The sequence below is a fragment of the Maniola jurtina genome, chromosome 7 (genome assembly GCF_905333055.1).
Source record: "Maniola jurtina chromosome 7, ilManJurt1.1, whole genome shotgun sequence".
NCBI classification, from domain to species: Eukaryota; Metazoa; Arthropoda; class Insecta; order Lepidoptera; family Nymphalidae; genus Maniola; species Maniola jurtina.
In genome coordinates this window covers 1,278,991-1,305,708 of record NC_060035.1, presented here as the reverse complement: position 1 = coordinate 1,305,708, position 26,718 = coordinate 1,278,991, and the positions used below count along the sequence as shown (strand labels likewise).

Below are 26,718 nucleotides of genomic sequence, written 5' to 3'. Positions count from 1 at the left end.
TAAAAAGCTAGATAGAGAAATAAAGTTTGGAATAGAAACTAGAGTATGAGTGGCAGCTTGTAACTATTGAAGAACGAATGCAGTTCCAACCATAATAACTCAATTAGCTCATAACCAATATAAAAGAAATTAAAGGAAAGTATAGCTACAATAAAATGAGAAGTGATATAATAAATGAAATTGCAAAAATAAAATAAATAATAATGATCTCATTGTAAGTGGTGATCTTTAATTCTGTCTGTTTTTATCCTTTAGTCTGTGGCTTACGCATGTAGATTCCATACCTGGGTTTTGTTGGTTTATTTTTCCCGTGTATTATTTATTTTACTAGTCGGCGAAGATATTGGAAGGTCAGCTGAATAAGTACATCTCAGTCATTAAATCTCAGGCGTTGCCCACGATAAAGCGATGCGTATTTGGCAGGTATTACCCCACTTCAGGTAAGCCACATTTGACCATTTATTTAACTAGCTTTGGCCTTACGAATGAATGTATTTCGTACATACTTAAAGCTTAGGGTCATAGCTCATTAGAGCCACCGGGCACCCGACCTAAACTGCTACGCCGTGACTTCTTTTAACATACGCTCACTACATCAGCTCGCTAGCGTCAGCGAATTGCCTCGCTCGCAAGTCCACGCGTGGACGGCAAGTCTACTCGCACGCTTGCCTTGCGTTGACTGCTCATTGCCAACGCACAGGTCCCGAGTGAACCGTTGCGCCTTAGTGATTTTTTGGTTCGTTTTTCATTTTCTTAATCAAGTGCGACAGCTATGAAAGCCAAATACACGGTTTGTAAATTTTGTCATAGCGAAACATGTGTAAACCTAGTACTAATTGCTGATATACTAATGGAAAAATTGTGAGCCACTTGTTGGACTGGTGACTACGCGGCGTCCACTCGTGGACCACCAGTCACAACGAAGAACGCCGAACGACGAGATGGTGCTAGTCGGGTGCCGGGTGGCTCTAATGAGCTATGACCTGTAGGTTGTATTGAGCATGTATCCTCAATGGATACATCCTCCATTCAATAGATGGAGGATGTCGCCATCTCCACGGACTAGTGAATCGCAACGAGTCCAATCTAATATCGTCGGATAGTCACTTGTTCTATCACCGCGATGGTATCGCCCTGTGGAGATTGGCTCATAAGCTCATTTCAAACTACGGAAATATAATATATAAATATCGCTCACCCTACTTTGAAATGTCACTGTTCATACTGAGATGTAATATTACATCTCAGTGTGAACAGTGAACATTTATATATTATATTAACTATATTCCCCTAAGTTTGAAATGAGCTTAAGAGTTGTATCGAATTTGGTGGTACGGCGAGACTATCGCTACGATTCTCTCGTTCGTAGAGATGGCGGCATCGTGAACAGAATTGCGTCTGTCTACCCGCGCCTATCCTGAACACGCTTTTAACATGTGTGTTGGAGTAAATAGCTTCCCGCATCCCGCGCAGGATTTGTCCCAGTTTGACCGAAGCTTAATTGCTCACGCACATTTCTATGCTTCATACCAGGTGTTAAAAAGTCTAACATCCCGCCAAGCTGAGGTGAGGGCAACTCGTCAAAAAACTTCTGTGAACTCAAACTGTTTCAATGTTTGTCAAGTAGCATAGCAATTGAGTTGTATTGTTCATTCATAAAACTGTCTGTCGTGTGTATTTAGCCTAATGCTAAGTGTCCACTAGCAACAAAACTTGCACAAGTCGCTCTTAATAACTTACACTATTAATCTAAGTTGTTAACTTGAGCTCTAAGTTAGCTCTTGCTGAAACTAAGCTAACAGTGACTTGCTGCGAGTGTTTACATAGTGCAAGTGACTTGCCAGAGCTAATTTCTGTAAGTTTTATTGCCTATTGGCCTTCTTCTTCTTCTTCTCTCTGGGCTGGTTTCCGCACTTAAACGTTTCCGGCCTATTGGCCTTATACTGCTAAGTGTACTACTGGTATAGCGCATAATTGAAATTGGCTCCTGCGATAGAGGAACGGTGCGGAAGGGTGACAGTTGTCCCAAGTTGACGAATCACAGAGCTCTCGCGTCACGTCATCACACCCCTCCCGCACCGCTTCAACCGCAGGAACCTACTCAAGTATAGGTTATGCGTGTAAAGTTAATGTTCACACAATGGCGAATGTTACACACTCGATCTAGATCGACGATATTTGGATCAAACCATAGTCTTATAAACAGATAGACCTGTTATAACTACTTTTTTATCGTCCATTACTACTCAATATTGCAATTAAGTGTAGGTGATGCGCGAACAAGCGCCATTTGCTGTGCTTAGGTGTGACGTGTGTGAGTGTAGACGTAATGCTAGGTAAAAATTAGACGTAACAGGTTATCTGTTTATTAAGGCTATGGTTCGATCCCAATATCGCCGATCTAGATCGAGTGTATATGATTCGCCTTTGTACGATTTGTTTAATTTCTAAGTAACGACAAACATTTCCAGATGAAAGGCTGCTGGAATACGACATCGACGGTATATTGTTCGACGAACAGTCGTCGTTCCAGAAGGTGCAAGTGGTGCATTCCAAATCCTTCGGGAACATGCTGGTGCTAGATGATTTACAAAGTAAGAAAATAACGTCAAAGTAAAATGGACCTAAAGGTTCTGTTTTAAAGTCTACAATACGATACCATTGAATTTAATTTCGCAACGTTTCCGCTTGGAGCGCTGGCTGTAATATGTGCAAACTTGAGCATTACAACAAACTACAAAGCAGTTGGGCCATTTTACTTCAACGCTGAAGTGTTTCGTCTCTCAAATACTATCAACGTTTGCGAGAAGTAAAATCTTATACTGATGGTACTGATGTTGTAATGCGAAAACGTGTTTGTTTGTTGGTTTGTCTTTCAATCATGGAGCAATGGATCGATAATATTTTGCATGAATATATAGTTAGTCAATGCAGAGTGACATAGGCTATTTTTTTTGTAGAGAAATAGAGAGTTCTCCCAGGATTTTTAAGAAACCTTAATCCACATGGGCAAGTCGCGATCATATCGACCTTTAATTGTGATTTTTTTCGTTGGATACAGGTAACAAAAGCTAAATTAAGAGAGCTTTTATGATAATAAATGTAAAAATCGTTGTTTCAGATATTTCAGAGGCTGACCTTATTTACACAGAAACTTTGATGCAAAGGGGGAAGGAAAGTTATGAAGGGAAAGAAATTGTTATCCTAGGTGAGGTATTGTTCTATGTTACGCAACAGGTCGAGATGCAAATCGGGGTTGGGACGCCCCGCACAAACCCGATGTTATATTATATAATAGCGCGGGTAAAGTGCGCGTGCGGCCTCCGCCCCATACCCCGATGGCCATCTCAACCTGTCGCGTTCTATACATATCCATATAAACATGTAATATTATCTTAATGGTAGATTCTTTTGACGATTCAAAAGTACTTGTAAATAAATAGTTTATTTGAATAGAAGACCCTTTTATTTATTATGAACAATGAAAACATAAAATCTTTGTTTTTTCTTGATAATAATGTCAATTGTTCATTACCCACACACATAATCTTTATCAACCTTCAATACATTTTATAACTTTTATTATAGTTTACCTACAATTTGGAAAATCTTACTAAGCATAATAAATTCTTACTTTAATGTAATTTGGTTGTTAGTTACCTACTCCTTCACGCCAAAATAACTAAACCGATTTGGCTAAAATTTAGCATGGAGATTTATATCCTGAATAATTTGTATCCAAGGATATCAAGGCATTCCCGTGAGATTTAAAAACCTATATCCAATCACAAATATGTTTTCAAAAAACATTCGAAATTCAACATATAATACGCGATAGAGAAATGGCAATCAGTGTCCCCCCGCCTCATACCCCTATTGCCATCTTAACCTGTCGCGGACTATAGTTGCATGTTCAACACAGTATTCAAAAAAACATAGTTTCATTTGTGATTGTTTGGTGACTCAAAATGGTTAGCGTCAACTGAGATTTTTGCCTTTTTTGTATGGACAAATGATAGAGGCAAAAATTATATAACAGAGAGACCGCTATACTATCTTGACAATACAGCATTGTAAAGTCGAAATCTCCTGAGGATGCTCCGGTGTCGGGGCGAAACGTGCGTCGAGCGTAGTGGAAAAGTCTTGTGTGGTGTTGCATGTGAATGGTGGTGGCAGTGCTTGCTTGGGAACTTGGCTTTATTGCTTGGTTGGGGAGGTAAGCGGTGCTTAGCTTGTAACTGCATGTTTGACCATACAGATTTTTTCTGTTGGCGGATTATAGCAAAATAATTTTTAACTGTTTCTTGCTAATATGATGATGATGAAATATTCTCTTCTACTTAGGTGGTGGCGACGGTGCGTTACTATACGAACTCCTGAAGGAGAACCCTAAATACGTGTGGATGCTGGAGATAGACGAGCTGGTGATGAAGGCGTGCAATAAACACCTCAAGTCCATCTGCGGAGATGTTCTGGAGAGGAGAAAGGGTCCTAACTTTGAGGTAATATACTAACTCTTATTTTTATTTATTAAGGACAATAAACAATTACATAATGTATTAAAACTAAAACATAAATCTATCATACAAAATTGGTTAAAAAACAAAGAGACCTAATTTTTCCGAAATTAAAAACAAAATATGTATAAAAAAGTTTAAATTACTAGTTGCTGGCTGGGATGCAAACAAAGAATAGGAATGTTGGGATATTATACTGCAGAAAAAAGGTACAACCAAAACTAAACACAAGTCAATAGATGAATAATCTAAACACTAATTGAATCGAAATATTTTAATCATTAAATTTTTTCTTCAATTGAATTTTTTATAAAAAATTGAATTTGAATCAGCATCTTCTAGGACCTAGGTAAACACGTCTCATCTTAGGCCACATCACCACCTTCCATCAGGTGTGATTGGGGTCAAGCGTGTGCCTAAATTAATTAAAAAAAAAAAGAAATTGTGATTGTTTTATTGTTCTATTCCCAAGTTTTCTGATTGATATAAACTTGTGTTTTGTTTCCTTTTCAGATAATCGTCGAAGACTGCATGTTAACAGTAAAAAAGTTCACCAATGAGAAGCGTAAAGTAGACTACGTGTTTGGTGACCTCACTGACATCCCCATATCCGACGCGGGCTGCAGCGAGCTGTGGGAGTTCATGATCAACATCATGCGGGCGGCCTTCGACATACTCAAGCCCACCGGCAAGTTCATGACGCACGTGAGTTAAAATAGCTATCTTCTTCCTACTTGCATGATCCTAGTATACAGTAGGATCTGCTGTCTTGCTCTTGTCAGTTTGGTAATCGTCTGTATGGTATATAAATTCGACGTACTCAAGCCCACCGGCAAGTTCATGACGCACGTGAGTTAAAATAGCTATCTTCTTCCTACTTGCATGATCCTAGTATGCAGTAGGATCTGCTGTCTTGCTCTTGTCAGTTTGGTCATCGTCTGTATGGTATAAGTTCGCCATACTCAAGCCCACCGGCAAGTTCATGACGCACGTGAGTTAAAATAGCTATCTTCTTCCTATTTGCATGATCCTAGTATAAAGTAAGATCTGCTGTCTTGCTCTTATCAGTTTGGTCATCGTCTGTATGGTATACTCAAGCCCACCGGCAGTTCATAAAACGCACGTGAGTTTGTATAGCTATCTTCTTTCTAGTATGACCTAGTACATGTCGTTTCATGCAAGTCGGTGGCAGAAATGTATCTGCGCATGTGTAGGTTTGCACTGCGTTTACCTACAGCCTGTGATACGAAAGGTTGACTGACGAACCAATGCGTGATGGATTGGAACCTTCACTTGTCGGGGGTGTTATAAATTTTAAATTTACACTTTTTAAAATATTACAATGAAACACATGCAACAAGTCCTGTTAGTCGACAATGACAAGGTTAGTCGACATCACAGGAGATCAAAGAGCTGGCAGCTACCTCGGACAAAGAATTAGTCTAGCCATTCAAAGGGGGAACGCTGCCAGTATCTTCGGAATCTTGCCTAAAGGAACTCCTTTTAATTATTTTAGTTTTTATATTAAATTTTTTAAGGTTTTAGTTTTAGGTTCATTGTTGTAGTATATACATATATATATATATATATATATATATATATATATATTAATCTTATAATATACTTATGAAGTTAGTTCTGTTGGTAGGTTCTAGTCTTACTTTTCTATTATCCAGGGTAACGGCGCGACATCCCCAGAGTCCCTCGAGTTGTACGAGCAAGTACTGGTGAAAATGAACCCCCCACTTACCTTCAGCAAGTCCAAGGCCTTTGTGCCTTCGTTTCTGGAGGACTGGATCTTCTACCAAATAGCCTTCAAACCGGACCACGAGTAGTGTTAGACCAAAGATTAGTTCCTTCGACAGATTAATAAATTTCAGATCGATCTGAAAAATTCAGATACTGATAAATCAGCATTTATGAGTGTAGTACACAAAACTATGCAATTCTTCATTCTAGTTTCAAACGGTGTATTAGGAGGTGTGCGTACCCCGATCCCTTGATCTTAGGTCATGGTAAACCGATTATAGAACTCTTCCTGGCTTTTTTTTCAGATCGATCTGAAAAAATTAGTATAACTCCCACTTACTTTCAGCAAATGCAAAGCATTTGTGCCGTCTTTCGTTGAGGACTGGATAATAGCCTTCATACTGGACCACTACAACGAATAGCGTTAAACCAAAGAGATAGTTCCTGAGCTGACTACTTAAAAATTCTTGTTTGGAATGTCCAAAATACGGACTATTTATTATAAATTGCCCTGTAGCCATCATGTTGGCACCATTGCTTCGACAGGTATATTCGCTTTATTCCTTGGAACTTAGGATTTATTATTGTATAAACTGCAATTGTGCCAACATGACAAGTTATAATGAATGGTCTGTAATGATGGTTTTTTTCATACAAAGTAAATTGACGTTTCTTACATAGAGATATTCATTCTACACAGGTCTCGAAACTTTTAAAAACCTTATAAAACATTTCCTGCAGAAAAGATTTGCTCTACTAATGAATCCACACCAATTGGCCGAACCTCTTGTGGCGCTGAGATTAGTTTTGCCTGTGGATCCCCACTGTGCTGTCAATTAAATAAAGAGATTAATTTTGTGAAGGCACCATTATCAATGCGTTTCAGGAATTGAGAGAATAGTTGATCTGCATATTAACTAGAAACCTATTACTATTAATATTATTGTTTTATATTCCCAATGGCTTCTGATGTTTTTATCTAAACTAAATTTAGAGTAGGTACCTATCTGCATCTTTCCTTTTTAATATTGCTAAAAAAGGACACACAATAGGCTTACAACTACTGGCACTTAGTTACGAGGTTTGACACTTCTAAATTAAATTAGGTTTGTCTGACCTTTTCTTATTATATTGGTAAGAAAAAGATGTGAATACTCTAAAAATTAGTTGCGCCCTGAATCAGTACCAATGTATCCTATTTTGTTAATTATTATTATTGTTTAAAAATCACATTAGTGTTAAGCGAAGTGATCAGTACAACGTTAGTATTATAAGACGGGTATTTATTGATATAAGAATTCCAAAAAGTCAATTCAATTACCAAAGGATTACAAAGTAGATTACATCTTAAAAACTTGTTTCGTGAAATAAATTGGACTTAAAACTTCTTGTTTTAAAGTCGTTTATTCTGTGCTACCCATTATTTATGCTATCTGTTGATGTAAAGCGATGATCGATATGGATTTTGTGAAACTGCAAAACTCGTTCTATGGGTGTTTATGAAAAAATTACCGAAATTCTGCGCACATATTATACAGTGATTCTGTTACAGTCATTCTCGCCAAATAAGTTGAATCTCGTCAAAACAGTATAGGATATTGAATAAAGTGATAGAACGGCTATTCCGAACAAGCTGTCAAATCAATCAGACAGTGGCCATCAAGGCCATCAATATTATAAGACTCAAAGCCTTCAACAAACAAGAAAACATAGGCTAATGGCAAACTTGCAAGATTTTTTACATGATTGAATAGGCTGTTACAGTCATGGATGGTAAATTATTTTGATGATTCAAAATCACCTGTAAAAGTCTACTTGAATAAAAATCTATTCTATTCTATCCTACTTTGCATGTTCCAAAGGGGGCTAATGAAAAACAACAACATAAAAATCTTGTTTGGAATGGCTAATTCAGATTGTATAGCATCTACGTTAAAGATGGGTGGCATGCTATGAAATTGTAGGTAAAATTTAAGACTATAGAGCGAACTTTGACTTGTTCAAACACTCGCAATACGAGACAGCGCTATATCGCTGACATAAATCTGTCTCGTTTTAACTGAATCTTAAGTCTGAGCAAAGTCAAATTGCGCTCTTTAAATTTCAAGCTAAGATGCAGTGCGCAGGACGTATCAAGCAATTTTTCAACTTTGGAAACTGTAACAGGCTCTGTTAATCAATAAACATAGGGGCAGTATTGGATATACTTACTACATATATATTTCAGTACAAAAACACGTTTTCGTAGTATACAAAATTTTTGTCTGTGATATAAGTACTCTATAGTTTTTTTACAACAAAATTTTGGTGCTTTTGGCTATGATTAAAGTGGCTATGAATAATCAGATTATAATTAAGTGAATAGAACTAAAGGAGACATCTCTTTTCCTGTAATAAGCCCATTTGAACAAGGACTATAAAAAACTGATTTAGATAATTTTTTAATGCTGTCACTTATTAGCATACGCATTATGCTCTTGCAAAAAAGTGACAGCATTACAAAAAACTAAATCAGTTTGACTATGGTTTAATTGTGCTTGTGCAAATGGGCCTTAATATCAGAAAAGGATTCTTTAGCTACGTCTAATTTAGTTTTAAAAGTGTGCTACTACTATAAATTGGTATTAGATATCGAAACTTGTTAATTTTTCGGAAAGTTGAAAAAAATACTTAAGTATGGTTTTTTTTCTAATTGCAAGAAACCCCAACGCAAGTTACTGTTAACTATTTTCCGACAGTGCGTAGAGTAATATAAGTAATTACCTACATATTTAGATTAGATAATTTTTTCTCTAATACAAAAAACATAAGATTTTTCGCAATGCAAATACCTAAATGTATAGGTATTCTTTCAACAAGGTATTTTTATGATACCTTGGTTTTTAACTGCATTTTTCTATACTATTTTTTATTCACCTGAACCTAGTGACTATTTTGTAGATATTTTTTTTGTTTAGTTTTAGTAGTGTTTATGTTAGGCCCTATTGATTTGTGCTTATTTCCTTGTTTTACCAATAAACCTATTTCAATAAATATTGGGTTTTATTTACTTGCAATAAGTTCTACAGTAAAAAGCTTTTATGTTAAGCTAAACTGTGATCCCTTGGACGCAACCATTAGGCCTCATTTACACGAGAGCTTCGCCCGTTAAAAAAGCCTCCAAATGGAACAAATGTATTCCCAAATATCTGTTCACACGTAAAAAAGCGTTTACGTGTGAATATATACCTGAGAATACATTTGTTCTATTTGGACGTTTTTTAACGGACGTTAAAAAGCTCTCGTTTAAATGAGGCCTGTATATTAAAAGCGGATAAGGCGCTCCTGATACCTATTTATCGCTATCCCACTTAAACTAACAAATTACAGTTACAAGACCGACCTCGCTCTTTCGCTCTTCAAAGTGGGATAGCAATAAATGCAGTGCTCTATCCCTAGTAGATAAATGATTCATGGAATCTGTGAACTCTCTATTATTTCTACTTCATGATCCTGTCCTGTCCTCAGTTTCTTAACACTGAATTATAGCTACCGAGCGCATTTGACATTGGTTGTTTCTACATTGGTGCTTCCTTGAGTAATACTAAAATAATATTTCAGAGAAAACCTCAAAAAATAAGTGTCAAATGAGATTGGTGGCTATCATTCAGTTAGACACTGAGCGAAAGTAGACTGTAGACTGAAGTGGACAGGATATTGAAGAAGTAATAGCGAGATTGGAGCTAAAAGTTGCTTAGTAGAAAACAAGAAGTGTTTGAATACTATGATCTAAATTCAGAAGCATGCAGTTATTTGGAATTTTATGAAGAAATAAAAACAAAATTGAAAACATACTCTTAAATATTTAATAATTATTGTAATATTATTATAGTACATTTACAAAAACAGGACATTTTGCTTTTCTTAATAACAAATACATTTTTCATTGAATGCATTATTCAGCTGCTGTATAAATAAATAATATACCTTTATATAAATTCAGAAGCAATCAGTAAAATCTGTACGATCCAATTTTCACTTGAATCAGAATGAAGATGGTATTTGGGGTTAGTTTCCATCTAATATTTGATTGATTCACTAGCTCAGTGATCTTCACTGAATGAAAGCTCAAACTTATTTGACATCAGTTAGTTCTACATTGCTGTTTCACAGAGTGATATAAAAATGATTCTTCGTAGCAAACCATTAGTGGATTAAAAATAAATTCCAAAGGAGTTTGATGACTTTCATACAGTGATGACACAGTTCACGACAGATAGTCCATGTCAGTTAAATAGCCGTTCTGTAGCCCGCACGCCGCACACCACTTTCGCCATCTGCATTAGTGTGAGTGCTACATCCATACACAGTGCACGAGCGCGTAGAACAATATCTGCGCGAGGTAGGTAATAGGTCAGAGATGACTATTTAATTGCCGGTAACCATATGAAACTTGTAACAAAACCACGAGGCTTCACCCTGGCAGGCGTCAAATGAAGGCTATGAGTATGAAACGACTAGGTATGTGACATGGGCCGTTGCGTCATGGCAGCGCAACGTGGCATATAGATTTTTTAATTGACTCCACATCACCCTAGTGCTTAAACTAGTGTTGTTATGGATATCCATATCCGTAACCGAAACTATCGGATATCCGAAATAAAAAAATATCTGTAACCGTAACTGAATCCGTAATAAAAGTTTTGGATAGTTTCGGATAGGGCGGAGTCTAACTAAATACTACACTCGTACGAATTAACTGTGCACTCCGCTGGAATGCGACACCTTCATCAGTTCACATTTTACAGTTCCTTAAAAAATTAATATCCGTAACCGAAACTATCGGATAATCCGAAATAATTTAATATCCATAACCGTAACCGAAACCGATATTATTTTTTACCAATATCCATATCCATATCCGGATCCGAAATTATATATCCATAACATCCCTAGCTTAAACATTGACATAATTATGTTCTTAATATTTGACTGATGTTGATTCAAGATCAAACTGAGAGCTCACTCACTCTAGTTCTCTCTGGGGATGATCACTGCGTTAGCAAATCACCCTGCTGGTGAAACATACTTTGACTTTGCTCAGTCTTACTTTGAGTTAAAATGACAAAGTTTTATGTCTTGACATATATCTGTCTCGTTTCAAAACTATCTTGCCTGAATGAAGTTAATGTATCTACACACTAGATATAAACCGGTAGATGGTTTTTTAAAAATTTACTTGGTTTTATCATTAAAAAACTGGTCAACTGTGCATCGTACAAAAACAGATATCAGCAAAGCTTCCATATTTAATCCTTAGTTTATATCTGCCATGTTGTAACTTCAGGGTGAGATCTATAGAGCGGCTTCTGCCTTTGCTTAGACTTAAGACAGAGTTAAAACGAGACAGAGCTATATCTCTCACATAAATCTGTCTCGTTTTAACTCAATCTTAAGTCAGAGCAAAGTCAAAGTGCGCTTTATAGATTTCAGCCTCAGATTGGACTTCTTGTTTTAAGATCATTGTATCTTAAGCAGTGATAGAACTATGAGGTAAATCTCTGTACAATGTTATTCCGCCTGTCGCAGCTTGGCGAGCCTCTGCGTGAGCTCGTCCTGCTCCTGCGACACCACGGTGGTGGCTCCCACCGAAGTGCTCGGCACTCCGGATGGGAGCTCCATGTTTAGCTCCAGACTGAAAATAGGCAGAAACAAGTCATTAGGGTTACTTAAACACACCTGTTTTATATGGTTGCTAACAATGGGCACCATAAGAAAGCTCAAAATCACTCAGCACGCGATGGAGAAAGCTATGCTTGGCATACCTATCTCTATTCTCTACGTGATCAAATTAGAAATGAGAAGATCCATTAGAGAACCAGAGTAACCAACACAGCTTAATTTTTTTTTATTTTTTTTATGTGCATTTCATATGTCCATCTGCGATCGGCCCTCCGGCCATAATCAGATGTGGGGAGTTGTGAAAATTGTTAATTGGTTTAGGGGGCATTCCAATAAATGTCCTCCCCTTTCGTGCTATAAATTATGGAGCCTCATCTCTCGTCTAATTGCAATATGTGCCATCTTTTAAGGCGTTTAGTGTTGGGGTTAACAAGCAATTTCTGTGCCAGTGTGTTAGGATGTTTTTCCAGTCTAAGCTTGTACTTTTTGGAATACTTGTTCACTTCCTCTTTGATTGTTGGCATTTCTAGGTATCTGTGGATTTCATCATTTCGTGTAAACCATGGTGCTCCAGAGATTGCTCTTAATACGATATTCTGAAACCGCTGAAGTATCTCTAGGTTGGAATTGCTTGTTGATCCCCAGAGTTCTATTCCATATGTCCAGATGGGTTTAATTATGCACTTGTAGACTAGGAGCTTGTTTGTCAGTGATAGTGTTGATTGTCGACCAATTAGCCAATACCAGCTTTTATATTGAAGATTTAACTCTTTTCGCTTTGATCTCAAATGATTTGCCCAAGTGAGTCTTCTGTCCAAATGAAGGCCCAGGTATTTAACATTGGTTTCAGTGGGTAATTCTTGGCCACCCATTGTTACTGATGGACAATTGCCTTTTCGCAAAGTAAATGTGATATGTTTTGATTTGGTGACACTGGGTTTAATCCGCCACTTTGTAAGCCATTGATCGATTTTATCTATTTGTGTTTGTAATTTTTGGGATGCTTTCTCGGGATTTTTATCACTTGCAAGACATGCTGTGTCATCAGCATATGTTGCTGTTTCAACGTTTGGCGTGGACGGCAGATCAGCTGTATAGATAGAGTAGAGGACTGGTCCAAGCACAGAGCCTTGTGGTACTGATGCTTTGATTTCATAGATGTTGGATAGCTCATCTTCAAATTTAACTTGAAATTTCCTTTGGGTTAGGTAAGATTTCAAGACCATGTATATAGAATTTGGGAGTGAGATTTTGAGTTTATATAATAGCCCCTCATGCCAGACTCTATCAAAAGCTTGTTGTATGTCCAAAAACACTGCCGAACAGTATTCTTTTTTTTCTAGAGCCTCTCTTATCTTGTGTGTTACTCTGTGGCCTTGTTCAATGGTAGAATGTTGTTCACGGAACCCAAATTGATGATCTGGTATTATATGCGCTTCCTGTAATATTGGTTTCATTCTGTTTAGGAAGGTTTTTTCGAATACTTTTGATAATGTTGGGAGCAAGCTAATCGGTCGGTATGAACTGGGTTCTGTAGGTATTTTGCCAGGTTTCGGTATCATACAGATATGTGAGAGTTTCCAGATTTTTGGGTAGTATTGCATTCTCATAATAGCATTAAACAGCATCGTGAGAAAAACAATAGGTTTCCGTGGAAGACGTTTTAGGACTTCACCCGTAATAAGATCGAAGCCAGGGGCTTTTTTGTTCTCTAGATTTTTAATTACTCGGGCTAGTTCTTTTGGCGTAATTAGCTTTAAAGGCATAGAGAGCTGTTGATCGCTATGTATTACGGCTTCAACTTCGGAATCAAACTCTTTACTTGTGGATTTATTTGGTTTAAATACTTCACTCAAGTGTTGCGCAAATAATTCGGATTTTTCTGTTGGTGTCCGAGCCCAATCACCAGAAGGCAGTTTTAGCGGCGGAATCGACTGCTTGGGTCTTTTAAAAGTCTTAGTGATTTTCCACAGTGAATAGTCATTCTTCCCACTTGCTGATAGATTGGAGAGCTTTTGTTGGAATGCGTCATTTTTACTCTCTGAGATAATTAGTTTGAGTTTCCTGGCTGCTCTATTAAATGCTGTTTTATCTTCAGTTAGTCTGCTTGTGTGCCAACGCCTGCGTAGTTTTCTTTTTTCTTCTATTTGCTCCCGGATTTTAAGCGGAATATTATAAGTTCTTTTAGACTTTGTTAGATCAGGAGTTGATCTCCAAGCGGCTTCTTGTATTTTGTTTGTTATATAAAACGTTGCCTCATCAATGTCTTCTTCCGATTTTAAGCGCACTTTAAGGTCAACCTCACTAACAAGAAAATCAGAGAACGCTCTCCAGTCTGTTCTATGGTTATAAAGTGTCATATGTTGTTCCCTTTGGATTGCAGTAGTACTGAGAGTGCCTATAACTGGTGAGTGGTCCGATGTCGTATCAAGGCAAGATTCCACAATGAAATGCATATGAGAGAGACCTTTGAAGATGAAAAAGTCCAATAAGTCAGGTGTCTTATTATGATCTGTTGGCCAGTAGGTTGGTTCACCTGTGGATAGGGCAGTCAAATGGAGCTTGTCCACGCATTTTTTTAACTCTCTACCTCGTGTAGTGATTAATCTGGACCCCCAGAAAGTGTGTTTACTATTCCAGTCTCCCCCGCAGATATACCTGTTTCCTATACTATTGAAGTACTGTGTAAAGTTCTCTTCCTTAACTTTGTTGGGTGGGGGGCAGTAAACAGCACTTATATTTATAGGACCCATTTTATCTTCAACTGTGACAGTAGTGGCTTGCAGATAGTCTTCCTTATATTGGCTATGGACATGATGTTTGATGTTACTTTTAATGATTACTGCTGTTCCTCCGTGTGATCTTCCGTCAGGGTGGTTTGTTGTATATACGCAGTAATCTTTAAGCTTAAAGCACGCTCGGTCATTGAGGTGTGTTTCAGATATTAGAATAGCATCTATTTTATTCGCCTTTATAAGTATGTCTAGCTCTTCTTTATTAGGTAGTAAGCCATTAATGTTCCAAGTTGCAATCCTTAGGGAACCTATTAGGGCAATTTATTGAGCAGTGTAGTGATGAGACTCATCAGAGTCCCCATGTGCTGAAGTAGTTGGTCTATCTTTTCTGCTTGTTTGATGATGAGACTCTCTAGTTTATCTTTTGGCTGTGAATCATTTGATTCAACATGTCTACTCTCAGCTTCTGCGTTGGAGTGTGTGGGCTGTGACTTTCTATTGTCAACGTGATATTTTGAATTTTCTTCGAAAGTTCTGTTTTTTAATTTAGATTGGGTCCTCACTATTTCACTATAAAGTTGTGTTTGGGGTTTCCGAAGTTCCAGTGGGTCTTTGTCTTTCTCTGTTAAGGTTGTCTTGTTGTTGCCACGTATCTGTTTCTTAGTATGTGTTTCGTGATTTCGTGGCTTTTGTATTTTTCTTGACAATATTTCCTTATATACTTTACAACCTTTGTAGCTTGCAGGATGACATCCAGTACAGAGGCAGCATGTTGCAGGTGTATTAGCGCTCTTGGTACATTCTGTAGTTTTATGAGGGCCGGCGCATTTTACGCATCTGAATGGTCTCATACAATTATTTTTGGTATGCCCATACTGTTGGCACCTTGTACATTGTGCTATAGTAGTTTGTCTTCTAGGGTCTTCTATTGATACTTTTTGGTTATATATGTACTGTATTTCTTTAAGGTGTTTGTTATTTTCGTGTGGTATTATGTTAACAAAAAATGTGTTGAGAGGAATTTTTGTGCCTTTTTTCCGTGCAGTAACGATTTCTCCCTTTACTTGATTTCCTGTAGACTCTATTGCCTCAATTATAGCTTCTTTAGGTGTGCTGAAGTGTAGATTTTTAATGACTATCCTTTGGCATCTCTCATCTTTTCTAGTAAAGGTATGGCCAATGAGGTTTCGTTTTCGAATGTGATCAATTATTCCTTTATATTTCTCAATTGATTTTGATGTTATGATAAGTTGGTTTTTAGATACAACTTTATATGTATAATCATCTTTGTTCACAACTTCTTCAATGAGCTTTGAGAGTTCCTGTAGGTCATCAATACCATACAAAATGATTGGAGGTGGTTTTGAAAGTTTTTTGTTAGTTTTGGCTGGGGCTTCAGTAAGTATAATATCCTCGTCCACATCTAAAGTTGAAAAACTATTAGATGTTTCAATGTTGTTAGCTGGGTTTTGTTCTATGTTCATGCTTTGTTCTTGATTCTGGGTTTCGTTTCGTTTGATAAATTTTGATGAAGACTCAGTGTTATCTGGTGATCTTATTCTCTTTTGGTTCTGTTCTGGTACTCTTTGCCAAGGTGCATCAGGGTTCGTAATGTGCATACGTTTTTCTTGGGCAGTTAGGGTAATATTTTCGGATAGATCGCCAACAGATTGGCTACATTCTCTAGTTATAAACATACTTCTGTGAAAGGTCTGTTGCATGTATTTTGGTGTATGTGCCTTTTGAGAGGAGGTTCTGGCTGTTGATGTCGACGGAGTAATTGGATTTACAGGGAAGCTTAGATGGGCAGCTTGCTGGACTAATGTTTGCTTTCCAGTAACATTAACTGGCACAGGAGCCTGGTCACTCACCCCTGTGGAGTCTTCGGTAACATATTTCACACTATCAGGCCCGGATACCTGGTAGCGCCGGGGGCTGGCCGGACTGCATGGCAAATCGCACTCGTTAACTGACTTTTTCATAATTATAAGAGGGGGTTTAGGAAAATTTCTCGTAGCACTTTCCTAAGGCACTACTGCCACAACTTTTTGAGGGGATTTAGTTCCTCAGGGCTTGTGGGAGCCCGGGTACAGGTTATTTGACCGCCGCCTGTTGCTCGGCGTTGTCGGCTCGTTTGGCACCACCCAGGGGACACGTGTAGGGTGGGTCTTAGGATAAGATGGTAAATCCTACGGACGCGAGCGACAGTCGTCCCCCTAACACACACACACACAGCTTAATAAGTTGCAAAGCTTAAGTGGCAATGGGCAGGGCACGTAGTTCTAAACCTAAAAGTTCTCCCGGCCGCCCGCCACAAGTACTAGTATAATACTAGTCACTTACTGGGACGGTCCCAATTTCTATGTTGTATGTAAACTTGTTTTTTATTGAAATAAATATTTTTGTATTTTTTTTTTTTTTTGTATTTGTAAATGTTGATTTTGGGGTCACAAAGTTGTAGAATGGTGACCTTGCACCGGAAAGGGCAGCGTTGGAAGACTCACCACTAGCACACAGTGGATAATGATAAATAGGTATTTGCTTAAAGTAGTTATTAGGAGCGCCCGATTCACCTTTATTATACATAGTGTGACTAGCTGACGCCCGCGACTTTGTCCGCGTGGATTTAGGTTTTTCGAAATCCCGGGAGAACTCTTTGGTTTTCCGGGATAAAAAGTAGCCTATGTGCTAATCCAGGGTATAATCTATCTCCATTCTAAATTTCAGCCCAATCCGTCCAGTAGTTTTTGCGTGAAAGAGTAACAAACATACACACACACACACACACACATACAAACTTTCTCCTTTATAATATTAGTGTTATTCATACTAGCCAATGGACTGTTTCATTGCAGCAACTTGATCAGCATAGATTTAAGTTTTTAAATATCCTCTGGGAACTCATTGATTTTCCGGGATAAAAGTAGCCTATGTCACTTTTTAGGCCTTTAATTATATCCATGCAAAAAATCACTTTGATGTGTTGCTCCGTTGCAGCGTGATTGAAGGACAAACCAACAAACAAACACACTATCGAATTTATAATGTGTAGTGATATAGAACTGGAAATATAATAGCTATAACATACCCAGCCTCATCAGCAACTTGCTGCAACAGATTATCCACGTCTCCCTGCGGCACAGACGTGGTGGTTGTCTGAGACATGGCATTCTCCATATACGATGACTGCACGTCCAGGTCCTCAAACTGACTCTCAAACTTATCCATCAGAGTAGATATCTTTTCCAAGTTCATGGATTTCATTGCCGCGTCCATTGCTTTTACTACCCCTGCCATGGAATTTGTGACCTAGAAGAAAATTTTGGAAAAGAAGTCTAAGAAAGAAAAATTATGTTAAAATTAGTAAAAATTAATTTTATAATGTATATTATATTGAATTATCACCACTACCATCTACCACCCAAAACATTGATATTCTCCTACTTCCTTCTCTTCACCAACTGCTCTCATTATATTTAATTAACTTTTGTATGATATTCTCTTCTTCTATTCCAATAACTTGATACTCTTTAACCTTTAAAAATTCTGGAAATAAGCTAGTAAGAAAAACATTTACCTTTCTAGTTGTGAGGGCTGTCTGTACTCTACTAGACACTGCGTCCACTCTAGCTGACATTCGTAAATAGTTAATAGCTTGATTCTTCTGCCTTATCGCGTTCTCCGCATGTATCCTCGCAACCTCCATGTTTCCCTTCTGTATGGCCTTCTTGGCTTTATCCTTCTCCAATTTTTCATCCTTTTCACATTTCTTCGAGTTCCGCTCTAACTCTTTTACAGCAAATTTTAAATTAAATAAATGCTCTGATGATTATACGTTAAGAAATTAATTATTGAAGTAAGTTTAGGTGTGGATCAAACTTAAAATAGACAAGTGCTGGAAAGAATTATAGGTTAATTGCTTACATTACAAGACAATAGCCAGGGAATCAACCTTCTTTATGTGACAGGACTATGAAAGGTAAACAATTTAACACTATGGCAATTTTAATGTAAGAATTAGCAAAAAGATACTTCACGAGGTGGTAGTTAATAAAAAGAAATCAAAGGTATCTTCTCCGTTTCTAGACACTTTTATATTCGTGTAAGATTTGTAAACGAATTTACATGACTAATAATAATTAATTATTGCGATATAAAAAACTTTAAAAGGATACTCTCCATCGCAGACGATGACATTTCGTTCCCCAGCTTGACGATTTTATATAAAACTGTATAAAAAAAACACAGGCTTTAGCCTATTTGAATACTTCGATGTACTATTTTCTAGCTCTAAATTTGAAAAAGAATATCTCTAAACTATCTTAATTGCCTTGAAATTGCAAGATGAGTCACAAATTAATCACAAAACATCGATGCAGTACACAACATTCAAGATATAATCCTACTCTATGATTCAAGGAATCGCAGTTGTCAAAGTCACTGTCAGATATTATTTTGTTTACTTCATACCGTCATGATCACGTCTGACGTCATGACTGAAATGTTCATGAATGCATAATGGTTTATTTACACAACCATTCGTGGATTTTATTCATAGCACGATACTACATTTTTTATGCTGAATTTTCATGAAAAATATGACATGGCAAAAATGGGATTGAAAGAGCTTTAACGAGTACAATGCAGTTTAGAGCTTTTATTTAGAAAATCTATTAGATATTTTTACATTATTGAAAAAATTTGGTTTGAATGGATACGAGTATCCAAACAGGAAGTCTACTGTCTATGACATTTAAAGTTCAATGTTGGTACGCTTGCTCAGCAACGATTGGCAAGTGAAATTGGCAACGATTCTGCTGTCAAAAATTAAAAACAAAAAAATAAAATGTCATTCTTGTGATCGAGTCCGATTTTGGATTTCGAAAGGAGAAACGAAGTTGCGAAGAAATAATCTGAAATAATTATAGAAATCCTTTTAGTTATTAGTGTACAAACATCTGTTATTAAATTTTAGTGATATTCTTCGACAAACCGTAATATTATTTATTTTGCTTAGTTACTGACAAGTACAAAACTATCGGTTGTATCAAATCGGTAAAGGACATTTTCTTGGGCGTAAAAAGAAAATGGCGTGTGCTACTCTTAAAAGGAATTTTGACTGGGAGTCCATGGCACAGCTGCCAGCAAAGAGGCGAAGATGTGCTCCATTTGCTGCAAGCTCGAGCACAAGTCCTGGACTAAAAATGACTGAAAATAAAAGTTCAATATTTGGTGAGACCGTTAGTGCACCTGCAAAATTGACCCCAGGTTTGTTTATTTTTGATGAATTACGTCGACAGGATAGTTATTGATCATTTAGTGAAATCTGTTTAATGATTTATGTTATTATAATTTTTTTTAAGCAGTCTGCTGCATGATTTATCGCCATTGTTTGAAGATATCGTGAATATTATTTTTATCGTGCTAGAAAGAGATGGCATGTAATATGACCGTTGGGCGTAATGGCTTTGTTATTTTTCTCTTTTACAAATAGAAGCTAAATATTACAAAAACTGACCAAGCTTTCTGAGCAAGTTTTAAGTTAGATAGGTATTCATAGGATGTAAAAAAAGGCCACAAGGAGGGGTGTATTTTTTTTTTGTGCATACTGTCTTCTAATCACTGGACTGACTTGATTGAAGATGTTGCTTACAAAATGGAGTTATCAAAATTATTTACAAGCTAAGAAAAATTTGATGGTGAATTTTTTGACCTACATAATATAAGTCATGCAATATTCTTTGGCCTTCATAAAATTCATTGATTAGCAGAATTTTTCCTTATTTGTGGATCTTATAGCTCTTGCAATGTAAATCTGGAAGACTGGTCAATATATATCAGAATACACATACGGTAGAGTTCTATAGCCATGCTAAAAACCTTGGTGATTTATTATTACCTGCCTATTTATTTCTTAAATACTTAGTAGTTTTTTCATAAACTGTCTAAGAAATCCTACCTGTGGCATTTCATTAAGTAGGTATTTCACAATGTCTATATAATGAGGTATAACTGAGGGGGGTTTTTAGTCAATTTTATTTTAATACTCCGAAGCTACCCTAAAAATCTGGTTTAAAAAAATAAAATTAATATCTGTGTAGCCGTAGTAAGTTTCTACAACTATGCTAAATTTCAGCTTTACATATAGTTTATTTTTAAAATGGCTGCAATGGATGGAAGACCGACAGACCAGACTGGATGAAACTATAAGGGTGCCTTGGTTTACTACAAAACGTTAAAAAGATTATAAATGGTTAATGAGCTTCATTATTTCTTCATAGAATTTGATCTGTTTGACTGTCTTGTCTAAAGGTTAATCTTTATGAATGAATACTTTATTGTACATCAAAGTAGAAGATCTTTGTTTTTATGCTACAGCTGAAAGTCAAAGCAAATTGAAAGACGTTTTATAAATTAATAGCCAGTCAAAAGCACAAAGATCCTGAAGAAAATCATTGACTGTTTCTGTGTAATTTTCATTTTATTCTGTAAAATTTATTTTGTAAACTGGAAACATTAACTATTATTCCATACAAATTAAATATTCCATATGTGCAGTTTGTCTTTGCAGTATATTTTTGCAATATATCCGCCTCAGATGAGGAGAATCAACTGTTCGTAAGCTATGCAAAAAGTTGATTTGTCACAAATTCTTAATTTAAAATACAACAATGATTCTATTGAATTACTGTACATTTAAGGTTTGTATCTACTTTTTGCAATAGAAACATGAAATGGTTTATCCATTCAGATAACATATTTTATAGGACTTGTTATGTTTCAATTTATATACACATGTGCACACAACTCTCTCTAGTATGCCAATTTGTGTTGGGCCAGTGTGGCGGATGATGGTCTAAAACTCTGAACCCTTCTCATTCTGAGAGGAGACCTGTACTCAGTAGTGGGCCGGTGATTGGTTGCTCATCATGATGATGATGATGTTTAAATTTAATTTAAAATTATTTGTAAGGATAGGTGGTTTTAGGCCTGTATTGCTATTTTAACAATTGTAAATTAAAAATTTATAACACCCCTGACAAGTGAAGGGTACAGTAAGTAGAAAAGAGCTGATAACTTTCAAATGGCTGAACTGATTTTCATGGATTATAGCTAAGAACACTCAATCAAGCCACCTTTAAAAAAAAACTAAATTAAAATTGGTTCATTAGTTTAAGAGCTACAATGCCACAGATAGACACACATCAAACTTATAACACCCCTCTTTTTGGGTTGGGAGTTAAAAATTGCAAAAATGGAGTCGCATTAGAGCTTCCATTAGCATTAATTACTTAAATCAAGCTTTTTATTTTCAAACATTACAATTGGAAGCATTAATGATGGTAAAACTTATTTTGTGTACCCTGTAATCATAATGGTCATCAATTTTTACAATTCAACCTCAACTAAGGTTATTTCAGTCTTCTTTGTGTGGAAATTTAATCACTCTCATTTAAATAATGAACAATTGACATTAATTCTTAACTTAATCATTAATTATGACATAGACCTTTCTTTGTAAACTCATTTTATTTGCCCTTGGCATCTTTGCTTCTTGTTATTCTACTTTTCTAACAGGAAAATGCTAAATTCTAGTCTTGATGCCTATAATCCAAACAATGAAGAAAAGTAAGCTTCTTCAAATAATCAACTCTTTTGCTTGCCTTGAACTGTCTAAAGTACATATTTATGCAGCACCAAAATATTATTCCAACTGAAACAAGTTCAAATATAGAGGAAATATTAAAAAGTAGATGATGCCTGCCACTTTGTCACCTTGGATTTAGATTTTCCAGTATTCCTGTGAGAAATCTTAGATTTCCTGGGATAAACAGTAGCCTGTGTCCATCTCTGGGATGCAAGCTATCTCTGTTCTCAATTTGGTCCCGACTGGTTAAAAAGATGGTTTGTGAAATGGTAAACAACAGACAGACATCCATTTATACAGTATGTTTGATAAATCCTATTATATAACATGACAAAAAATGAGCTATGCAATACAAAATAGTGTCATAGTGTCATTTTATTGTCTCTGCTATTTGACAAACATTCAAATAGTCCTTTGAGTTTACAGAAGTTTTTTCCATGATAAGCTGTTCGCAGGGTTGTTACATTAGAATTTCACACTATGAGCCTCAATATTTTTTTGGTACATTTACACATTAGTCCTAACTCCTAACCTCAGGCTGGGGTTTTAAAGACATTATCTAGCATCTTGTAACATTAATAATGATTTGTAGGGTTAAATAGATTTTTCTCAATTTACGGTGTTGTTGCGTGCTCTTTGGAAAGCCTATGTCCAGCTTTGGATGTAGAGTAGTAATGAGCAATTCATTTGAAAAACAATCGAATTATTCAATTTTTCCGAGTTTTGCGTGTGTCTGAGACTAATGAACAGAAAAGCCAATGCAATTGACTTAGATTTTCGATTATTCATTCTAGACCATGCGATCTGCATTTGTAATGAATAAATAATAATCAATCTGATAATTGAACAAACACTTGTCGATTTATATTCATTTGTTTTTTTTTTGTGAAGATGATTGAATCGAATGTTCAATTGTTAGATTTATTCGATTATTTTCTTGCAACAATCACCCATGGCTAATACAGAGGCAGATGATGTAGGGGCGTGTTGGGTGTTGCAGAGCGCATGGCTCAGGAGATATGCGACGAGATCAAGCGGCTGCAGCGTCGCCGCCAGCTGCGCCTCGCGTCGGGCGTGGCGTCGTGCTCGTCGTCCAGCGGCAGCGAGGGCGACTCGTCGCCGCCGCACCGCTCCGCGCAGGCGGCGCGGCAGAAGGTGCATCGCCGCGCGCTCTTCACATTCAAGCAGGTAGATACCACTTGCTGGTAGATGACGCCCTATTGACGTCTTCAACATTAATGATATATTATCTTCAGCTGATAGGAACCACTGTTGGACATAGGCCTCTTGTATGGACTTCACACATCACGCCGCCTGAATCCAGCAGGGCTCTCTGTAACTCGATTGATATTGTCTGACCACCTACACTGTTTTCCTTTCCGAACAATCCGTTATTATTATTTACTAGACTTCGCCCGCGAGGATTTAGGTTTTCGAAATCCCGTGGGAACTTGTTTTTCCGGGATAAAAGTAGTCTATGTGCCAATCCAGCATATTATCTCCATTCTAAATTTCAGCCAAATCTGTCTAGTAGTTTTTGCGTGAAGGAGTAACAAATATACACACTTAGACACACACGCACATAAACACAACCTTTCGCCTTTATAATATTAGTGTGATTAGTGTGATAATAGACAGCCGCTTTCGCTGATGCGTCTCTATCAGAAGTGCTTCGAGTATTCCAAATGTTTGTCCAATCTATTCTTAACTGGTTAACAGAACTTGACATAACCACCGCCTTGGGCTTAAATATTCCATTTACATTCGATTGTCATTTTTTATTTGATTGTATTTTGTGAAGAAGACAATCGATTGTTTGTTTGATTCATTCGATTGTTTTTTTTGCAACGACCGCCCATCGCTAGTTGCAAGTTGGAATAGAGTTCTGGTGACGTGTTGCAGGTGCGCATCATCTGCGAGCGCATGCTCAGCGACCAGGAGGCGGCGCTCAGAGCCGAGTACGAGACCGCGCTCAGCAACAAGCTCGCCGAGCAGTACGACGCCTTCGTGCGCTTCAACATTGACCAGGTACACCCCCCGCCTATACGGCAGCTCTTTATACGAGCCTCAAACCCTGCATAGACGAGGAACACTCCACAGGGTACTTTTGTACCCAAGGCGCGTCATCGCACACAGCGGATTGTACTCCGCATTTCTTAGCATACACTTCACTAAAGTTCTAGCAAACAAATGATTGCATATGTATGTTGTATGTAAATGGGGGTTTTGTCCCTTACAGACCCCCTTTAGGTTTTTAAGAATCCCCCATAGGTACTTTTTGATATTCTGGGATGAAATGTCTATGTCCACCCTCAGGATTAAAGCTATCTCAGTATATTTCGTTAAAATCAATTAAACTGATGGACCATGAAAAGCTAGCAGACACACACTTTTCCATTTATAATATTCAGTATGGTAGTTGTTTGATTAATATGTGACACCTATATCTTGTGTTGCCTTTGTAATGTCTAGGTCTAACAAAGAGTAGGGAAAGCCTCTCAAGAAAGGAATCCAAGAACCAACAAACACTTCTCCACTCAATTGACGTTGCGGATTACAAAGCTGCAGTACCTACAAAGAGTAATAGAGAAGAATAGAAGGTTAATATGTGAGTTTGTGTACATTGCAGGTGCAGCGCCGGCCTCCTCCCAACACTTGCATGCCGCTGGGCATGGACGCAGAGCACCACATGCACCAGGACCTTGTGCCCAGCTGTGAGTACCATCATCACAGAATATAACCTTCCAAGCACGGAAACCGCAAAGATGTTTGAATAAATAGCAATGCTTGGCATGTTAGGCTTCTTCTCATTATTTGAGAAGCATGCATGTTCTTGGATACCCTGTGTATCACTTCAACCGTTTTCAATCCAATGTGATCTTAAAGTGAAGTTTTTTTTAAACACAACAATTTTGGTTAAAACTGTATTAAGACATATTTATTACAGTTTAATACTTTAAAAAAATGAAAACAAGGTTCAAACGCTTATTTAAAACAATTACAATCCTCAATAAAGTGCAATTCATTATCGTACTAAATTAGTGCCGTCAAAGGCGCTCACCGCCGTATGTATATTTCTCGGGTCACATTACAAGTGATCCTACATGCTATTATGCCATTTTTCCTTTTAAATACAAAGCAAGAGCTTATGGACGACAAAATCGATTGTCACAAATGTGGCATACTTTTGCTGCTCTCTTTTGCTGTGTGTCTGTGTTTCTTTTTTAACTTAACATTTTTAAGTAAAGGCGGGACTTGAGAAGTTGTGAGTTTTCAGATCTTTGTCATGTTAATATTGAAAATGGTTGCCAAACAGAACACTTGTTTTCAGGCCGCCATCTTTTATCAAGGTTGCCATAGATTAAAAGCTCAATTTTTACAAAGATCTCATTTACAAAACTACTAAATTCGAACATGACTTATTTTTAACATAAGCTACAACATCAAAGAAGTTTCGCTTCAACCGCGCGTGAAAGTTACACGCACTAATGTCTTTCTTTTTGTTTCAGATCTTTCCTAATAACAGCGAAGCGGATTTGCGGACTAAAACTGCAAACAATAATATCAAGACAAACATATTTTGGTATATATGTGAAAATTATATGCGGGAATAGTATAGAAGTATCCTAATGGTTGAAAATGTAACTTGTGATGGTGGAATTTGGCTGCTGTCAATATACATAGCGTGGAAACTGTTAGGGCCCTTAACTTTCCAAATAAAATAGGTTTATTTATTTTTCTAAGTTATTTCGGTATATTTCTCAACAGACCCCACATTAGGCTACATCATCACTTGCCAGCAGGTGTGATTGCAGCCGAGCGCTAGTCTATACTTAAATTTAAAAAATAAAGACAGTTTAAATACTAGCTGTAATACCCCTAAGGCTGAGTTTTTTTTATAGTTTTCGAAAACTGAAACTGTCCAGTAATTTAGTTAACACACTAAAACTAACACGTCTTGTGAAAGGCCGCTTCCTTTAAGTGTGAGTTAAATTTTCGAATAGTAAACCTAATTTAGCTAATTTAGTTCCCCACATGAAAACTCATTTTTTTTTTTTTTTTTCACTTTAGGCAGGCATTCAGGCGAAAACAAAAGTTGAAAACTAAAACCTGACTACGAATTGTCTCAATAAACGCTGAAATTGTTTTTCTGTCGTTTGGTACATTTGAATGTGGTTGTACATTTATACTTGTGAACTCGGAATTTTCTCCACTTTCATTTCACTTGATACAACCTGACTTTGACCTATTTGCCACATGAGATGACAAACAGGTCAAAAGCCTTTTGCTTGCCAGTTATGCAAGAGTAAAGGAGATTGCCGAATTCCATAGAATTTCAGACCCAAACCAACAGAACCGTGGGCCTCAAGCCCACGTTCACGAATCAAACTTTTCATGCTTGTTCTAG

The 26,718-nt window shown here is 37.1% G+C and overlaps 3 protein-coding genes and 1 long non-coding RNA gene across 6 annotated transcripts in view; 2 read left to right on the top strand and 2 right to left on the bottom strand.

Annotated features, from left to right (window-relative positions):
* LOC123866961 (spermine synthase) overlaps positions 1 to 24,902 on the top strand; it is a 29,221-nt gene extending 4,319 nt beyond the window's left edge. The window contains exons 3-9 of one of the 3 annotated variants that reach the window (XM_045908770.1): positions 2,472 to 2,594; positions 3,122 to 3,208; positions 4,345 to 4,502; positions 5,031 to 5,222; positions 6,194 to 6,376; positions 24,172 to 24,181; positions 24,890 to 24,902. In XM_045908770.1, the coding sequence (XP_045764726.1) occupies positions 2,472 to 2,594; positions 3,122 to 3,208; positions 4,345 to 4,502; positions 5,031 to 5,222; positions 6,194 to 6,352 (719 nt within the window). In that variant the 3' untranslated portion in view covers positions 6,353 to 6,376; positions 24,172 to 24,181; positions 24,890 to 24,902. Of the gene's footprint in view, positions 1 to 331; positions 441 to 2,471; positions 2,595 to 3,121; positions 3,209 to 4,344; positions 4,503 to 5,030; positions 5,223 to 6,193; positions 7,935 to 24,171; positions 24,182 to 24,889 lie in introns of those variants that run through there. The other 2 variants (XM_045908771.1, XM_045908769.1) reach the window with 2 other exon arrangements.
* Positions 7,085 to 8,236, bottom strand: LOC123866980. The gene is made up of 2 exons (XR_006796292.1): positions 7,453 to 8,236; positions 7,085 to 7,229 (listed from the first exon to the last, which is right to left on the bottom strand). It is a non-coding gene; the product is annotated as an uncharacterized LOC123866980 (long non-coding RNA).
* LOC123866973 (charged multivesicular body protein 1b) lies at positions 11,466 to 19,059 on the bottom strand. Its single transcript, XM_045908784.1, has 4 exons — positions 18,838 to 19,059; positions 18,240 to 18,484; positions 17,751 to 17,971; positions 11,466 to 11,940 (listed from the first exon to the last, which is right to left on the bottom strand). Exons 1-4 carry the CDS (start codon positions 18,857 to 18,859, stop codon positions 11,817 to 11,819), a joined length of 612 nt encoding a protein of 203 aa, XP_045764740.1. The 5' UTR covers positions 18,860 to 19,059; the 3' UTR covers positions 11,466 to 11,816.
* On the top strand, positions 19,455 to 26,630 carry LOC123866974 (akirin-like). Its single transcript, XM_045908785.1, has 5 exons — positions 19,455 to 19,930; positions 23,311 to 23,498; positions 24,213 to 24,338; positions 24,940 to 25,024; positions 25,820 to 26,630. The coding sequence occupies exons 1-5, from the start codon at positions 19,750 to 19,752 to the stop codon at positions 25,828 to 25,830; spliced, it is 591 nt and encodes a 196-aa protein (XP_045764741.1). The 5' UTR covers positions 19,455 to 19,749; the 3' UTR covers positions 25,831 to 26,630.
* The last annotated feature ends 88 nt before the right edge of the window (positions 26,631 to 26,718 follow it).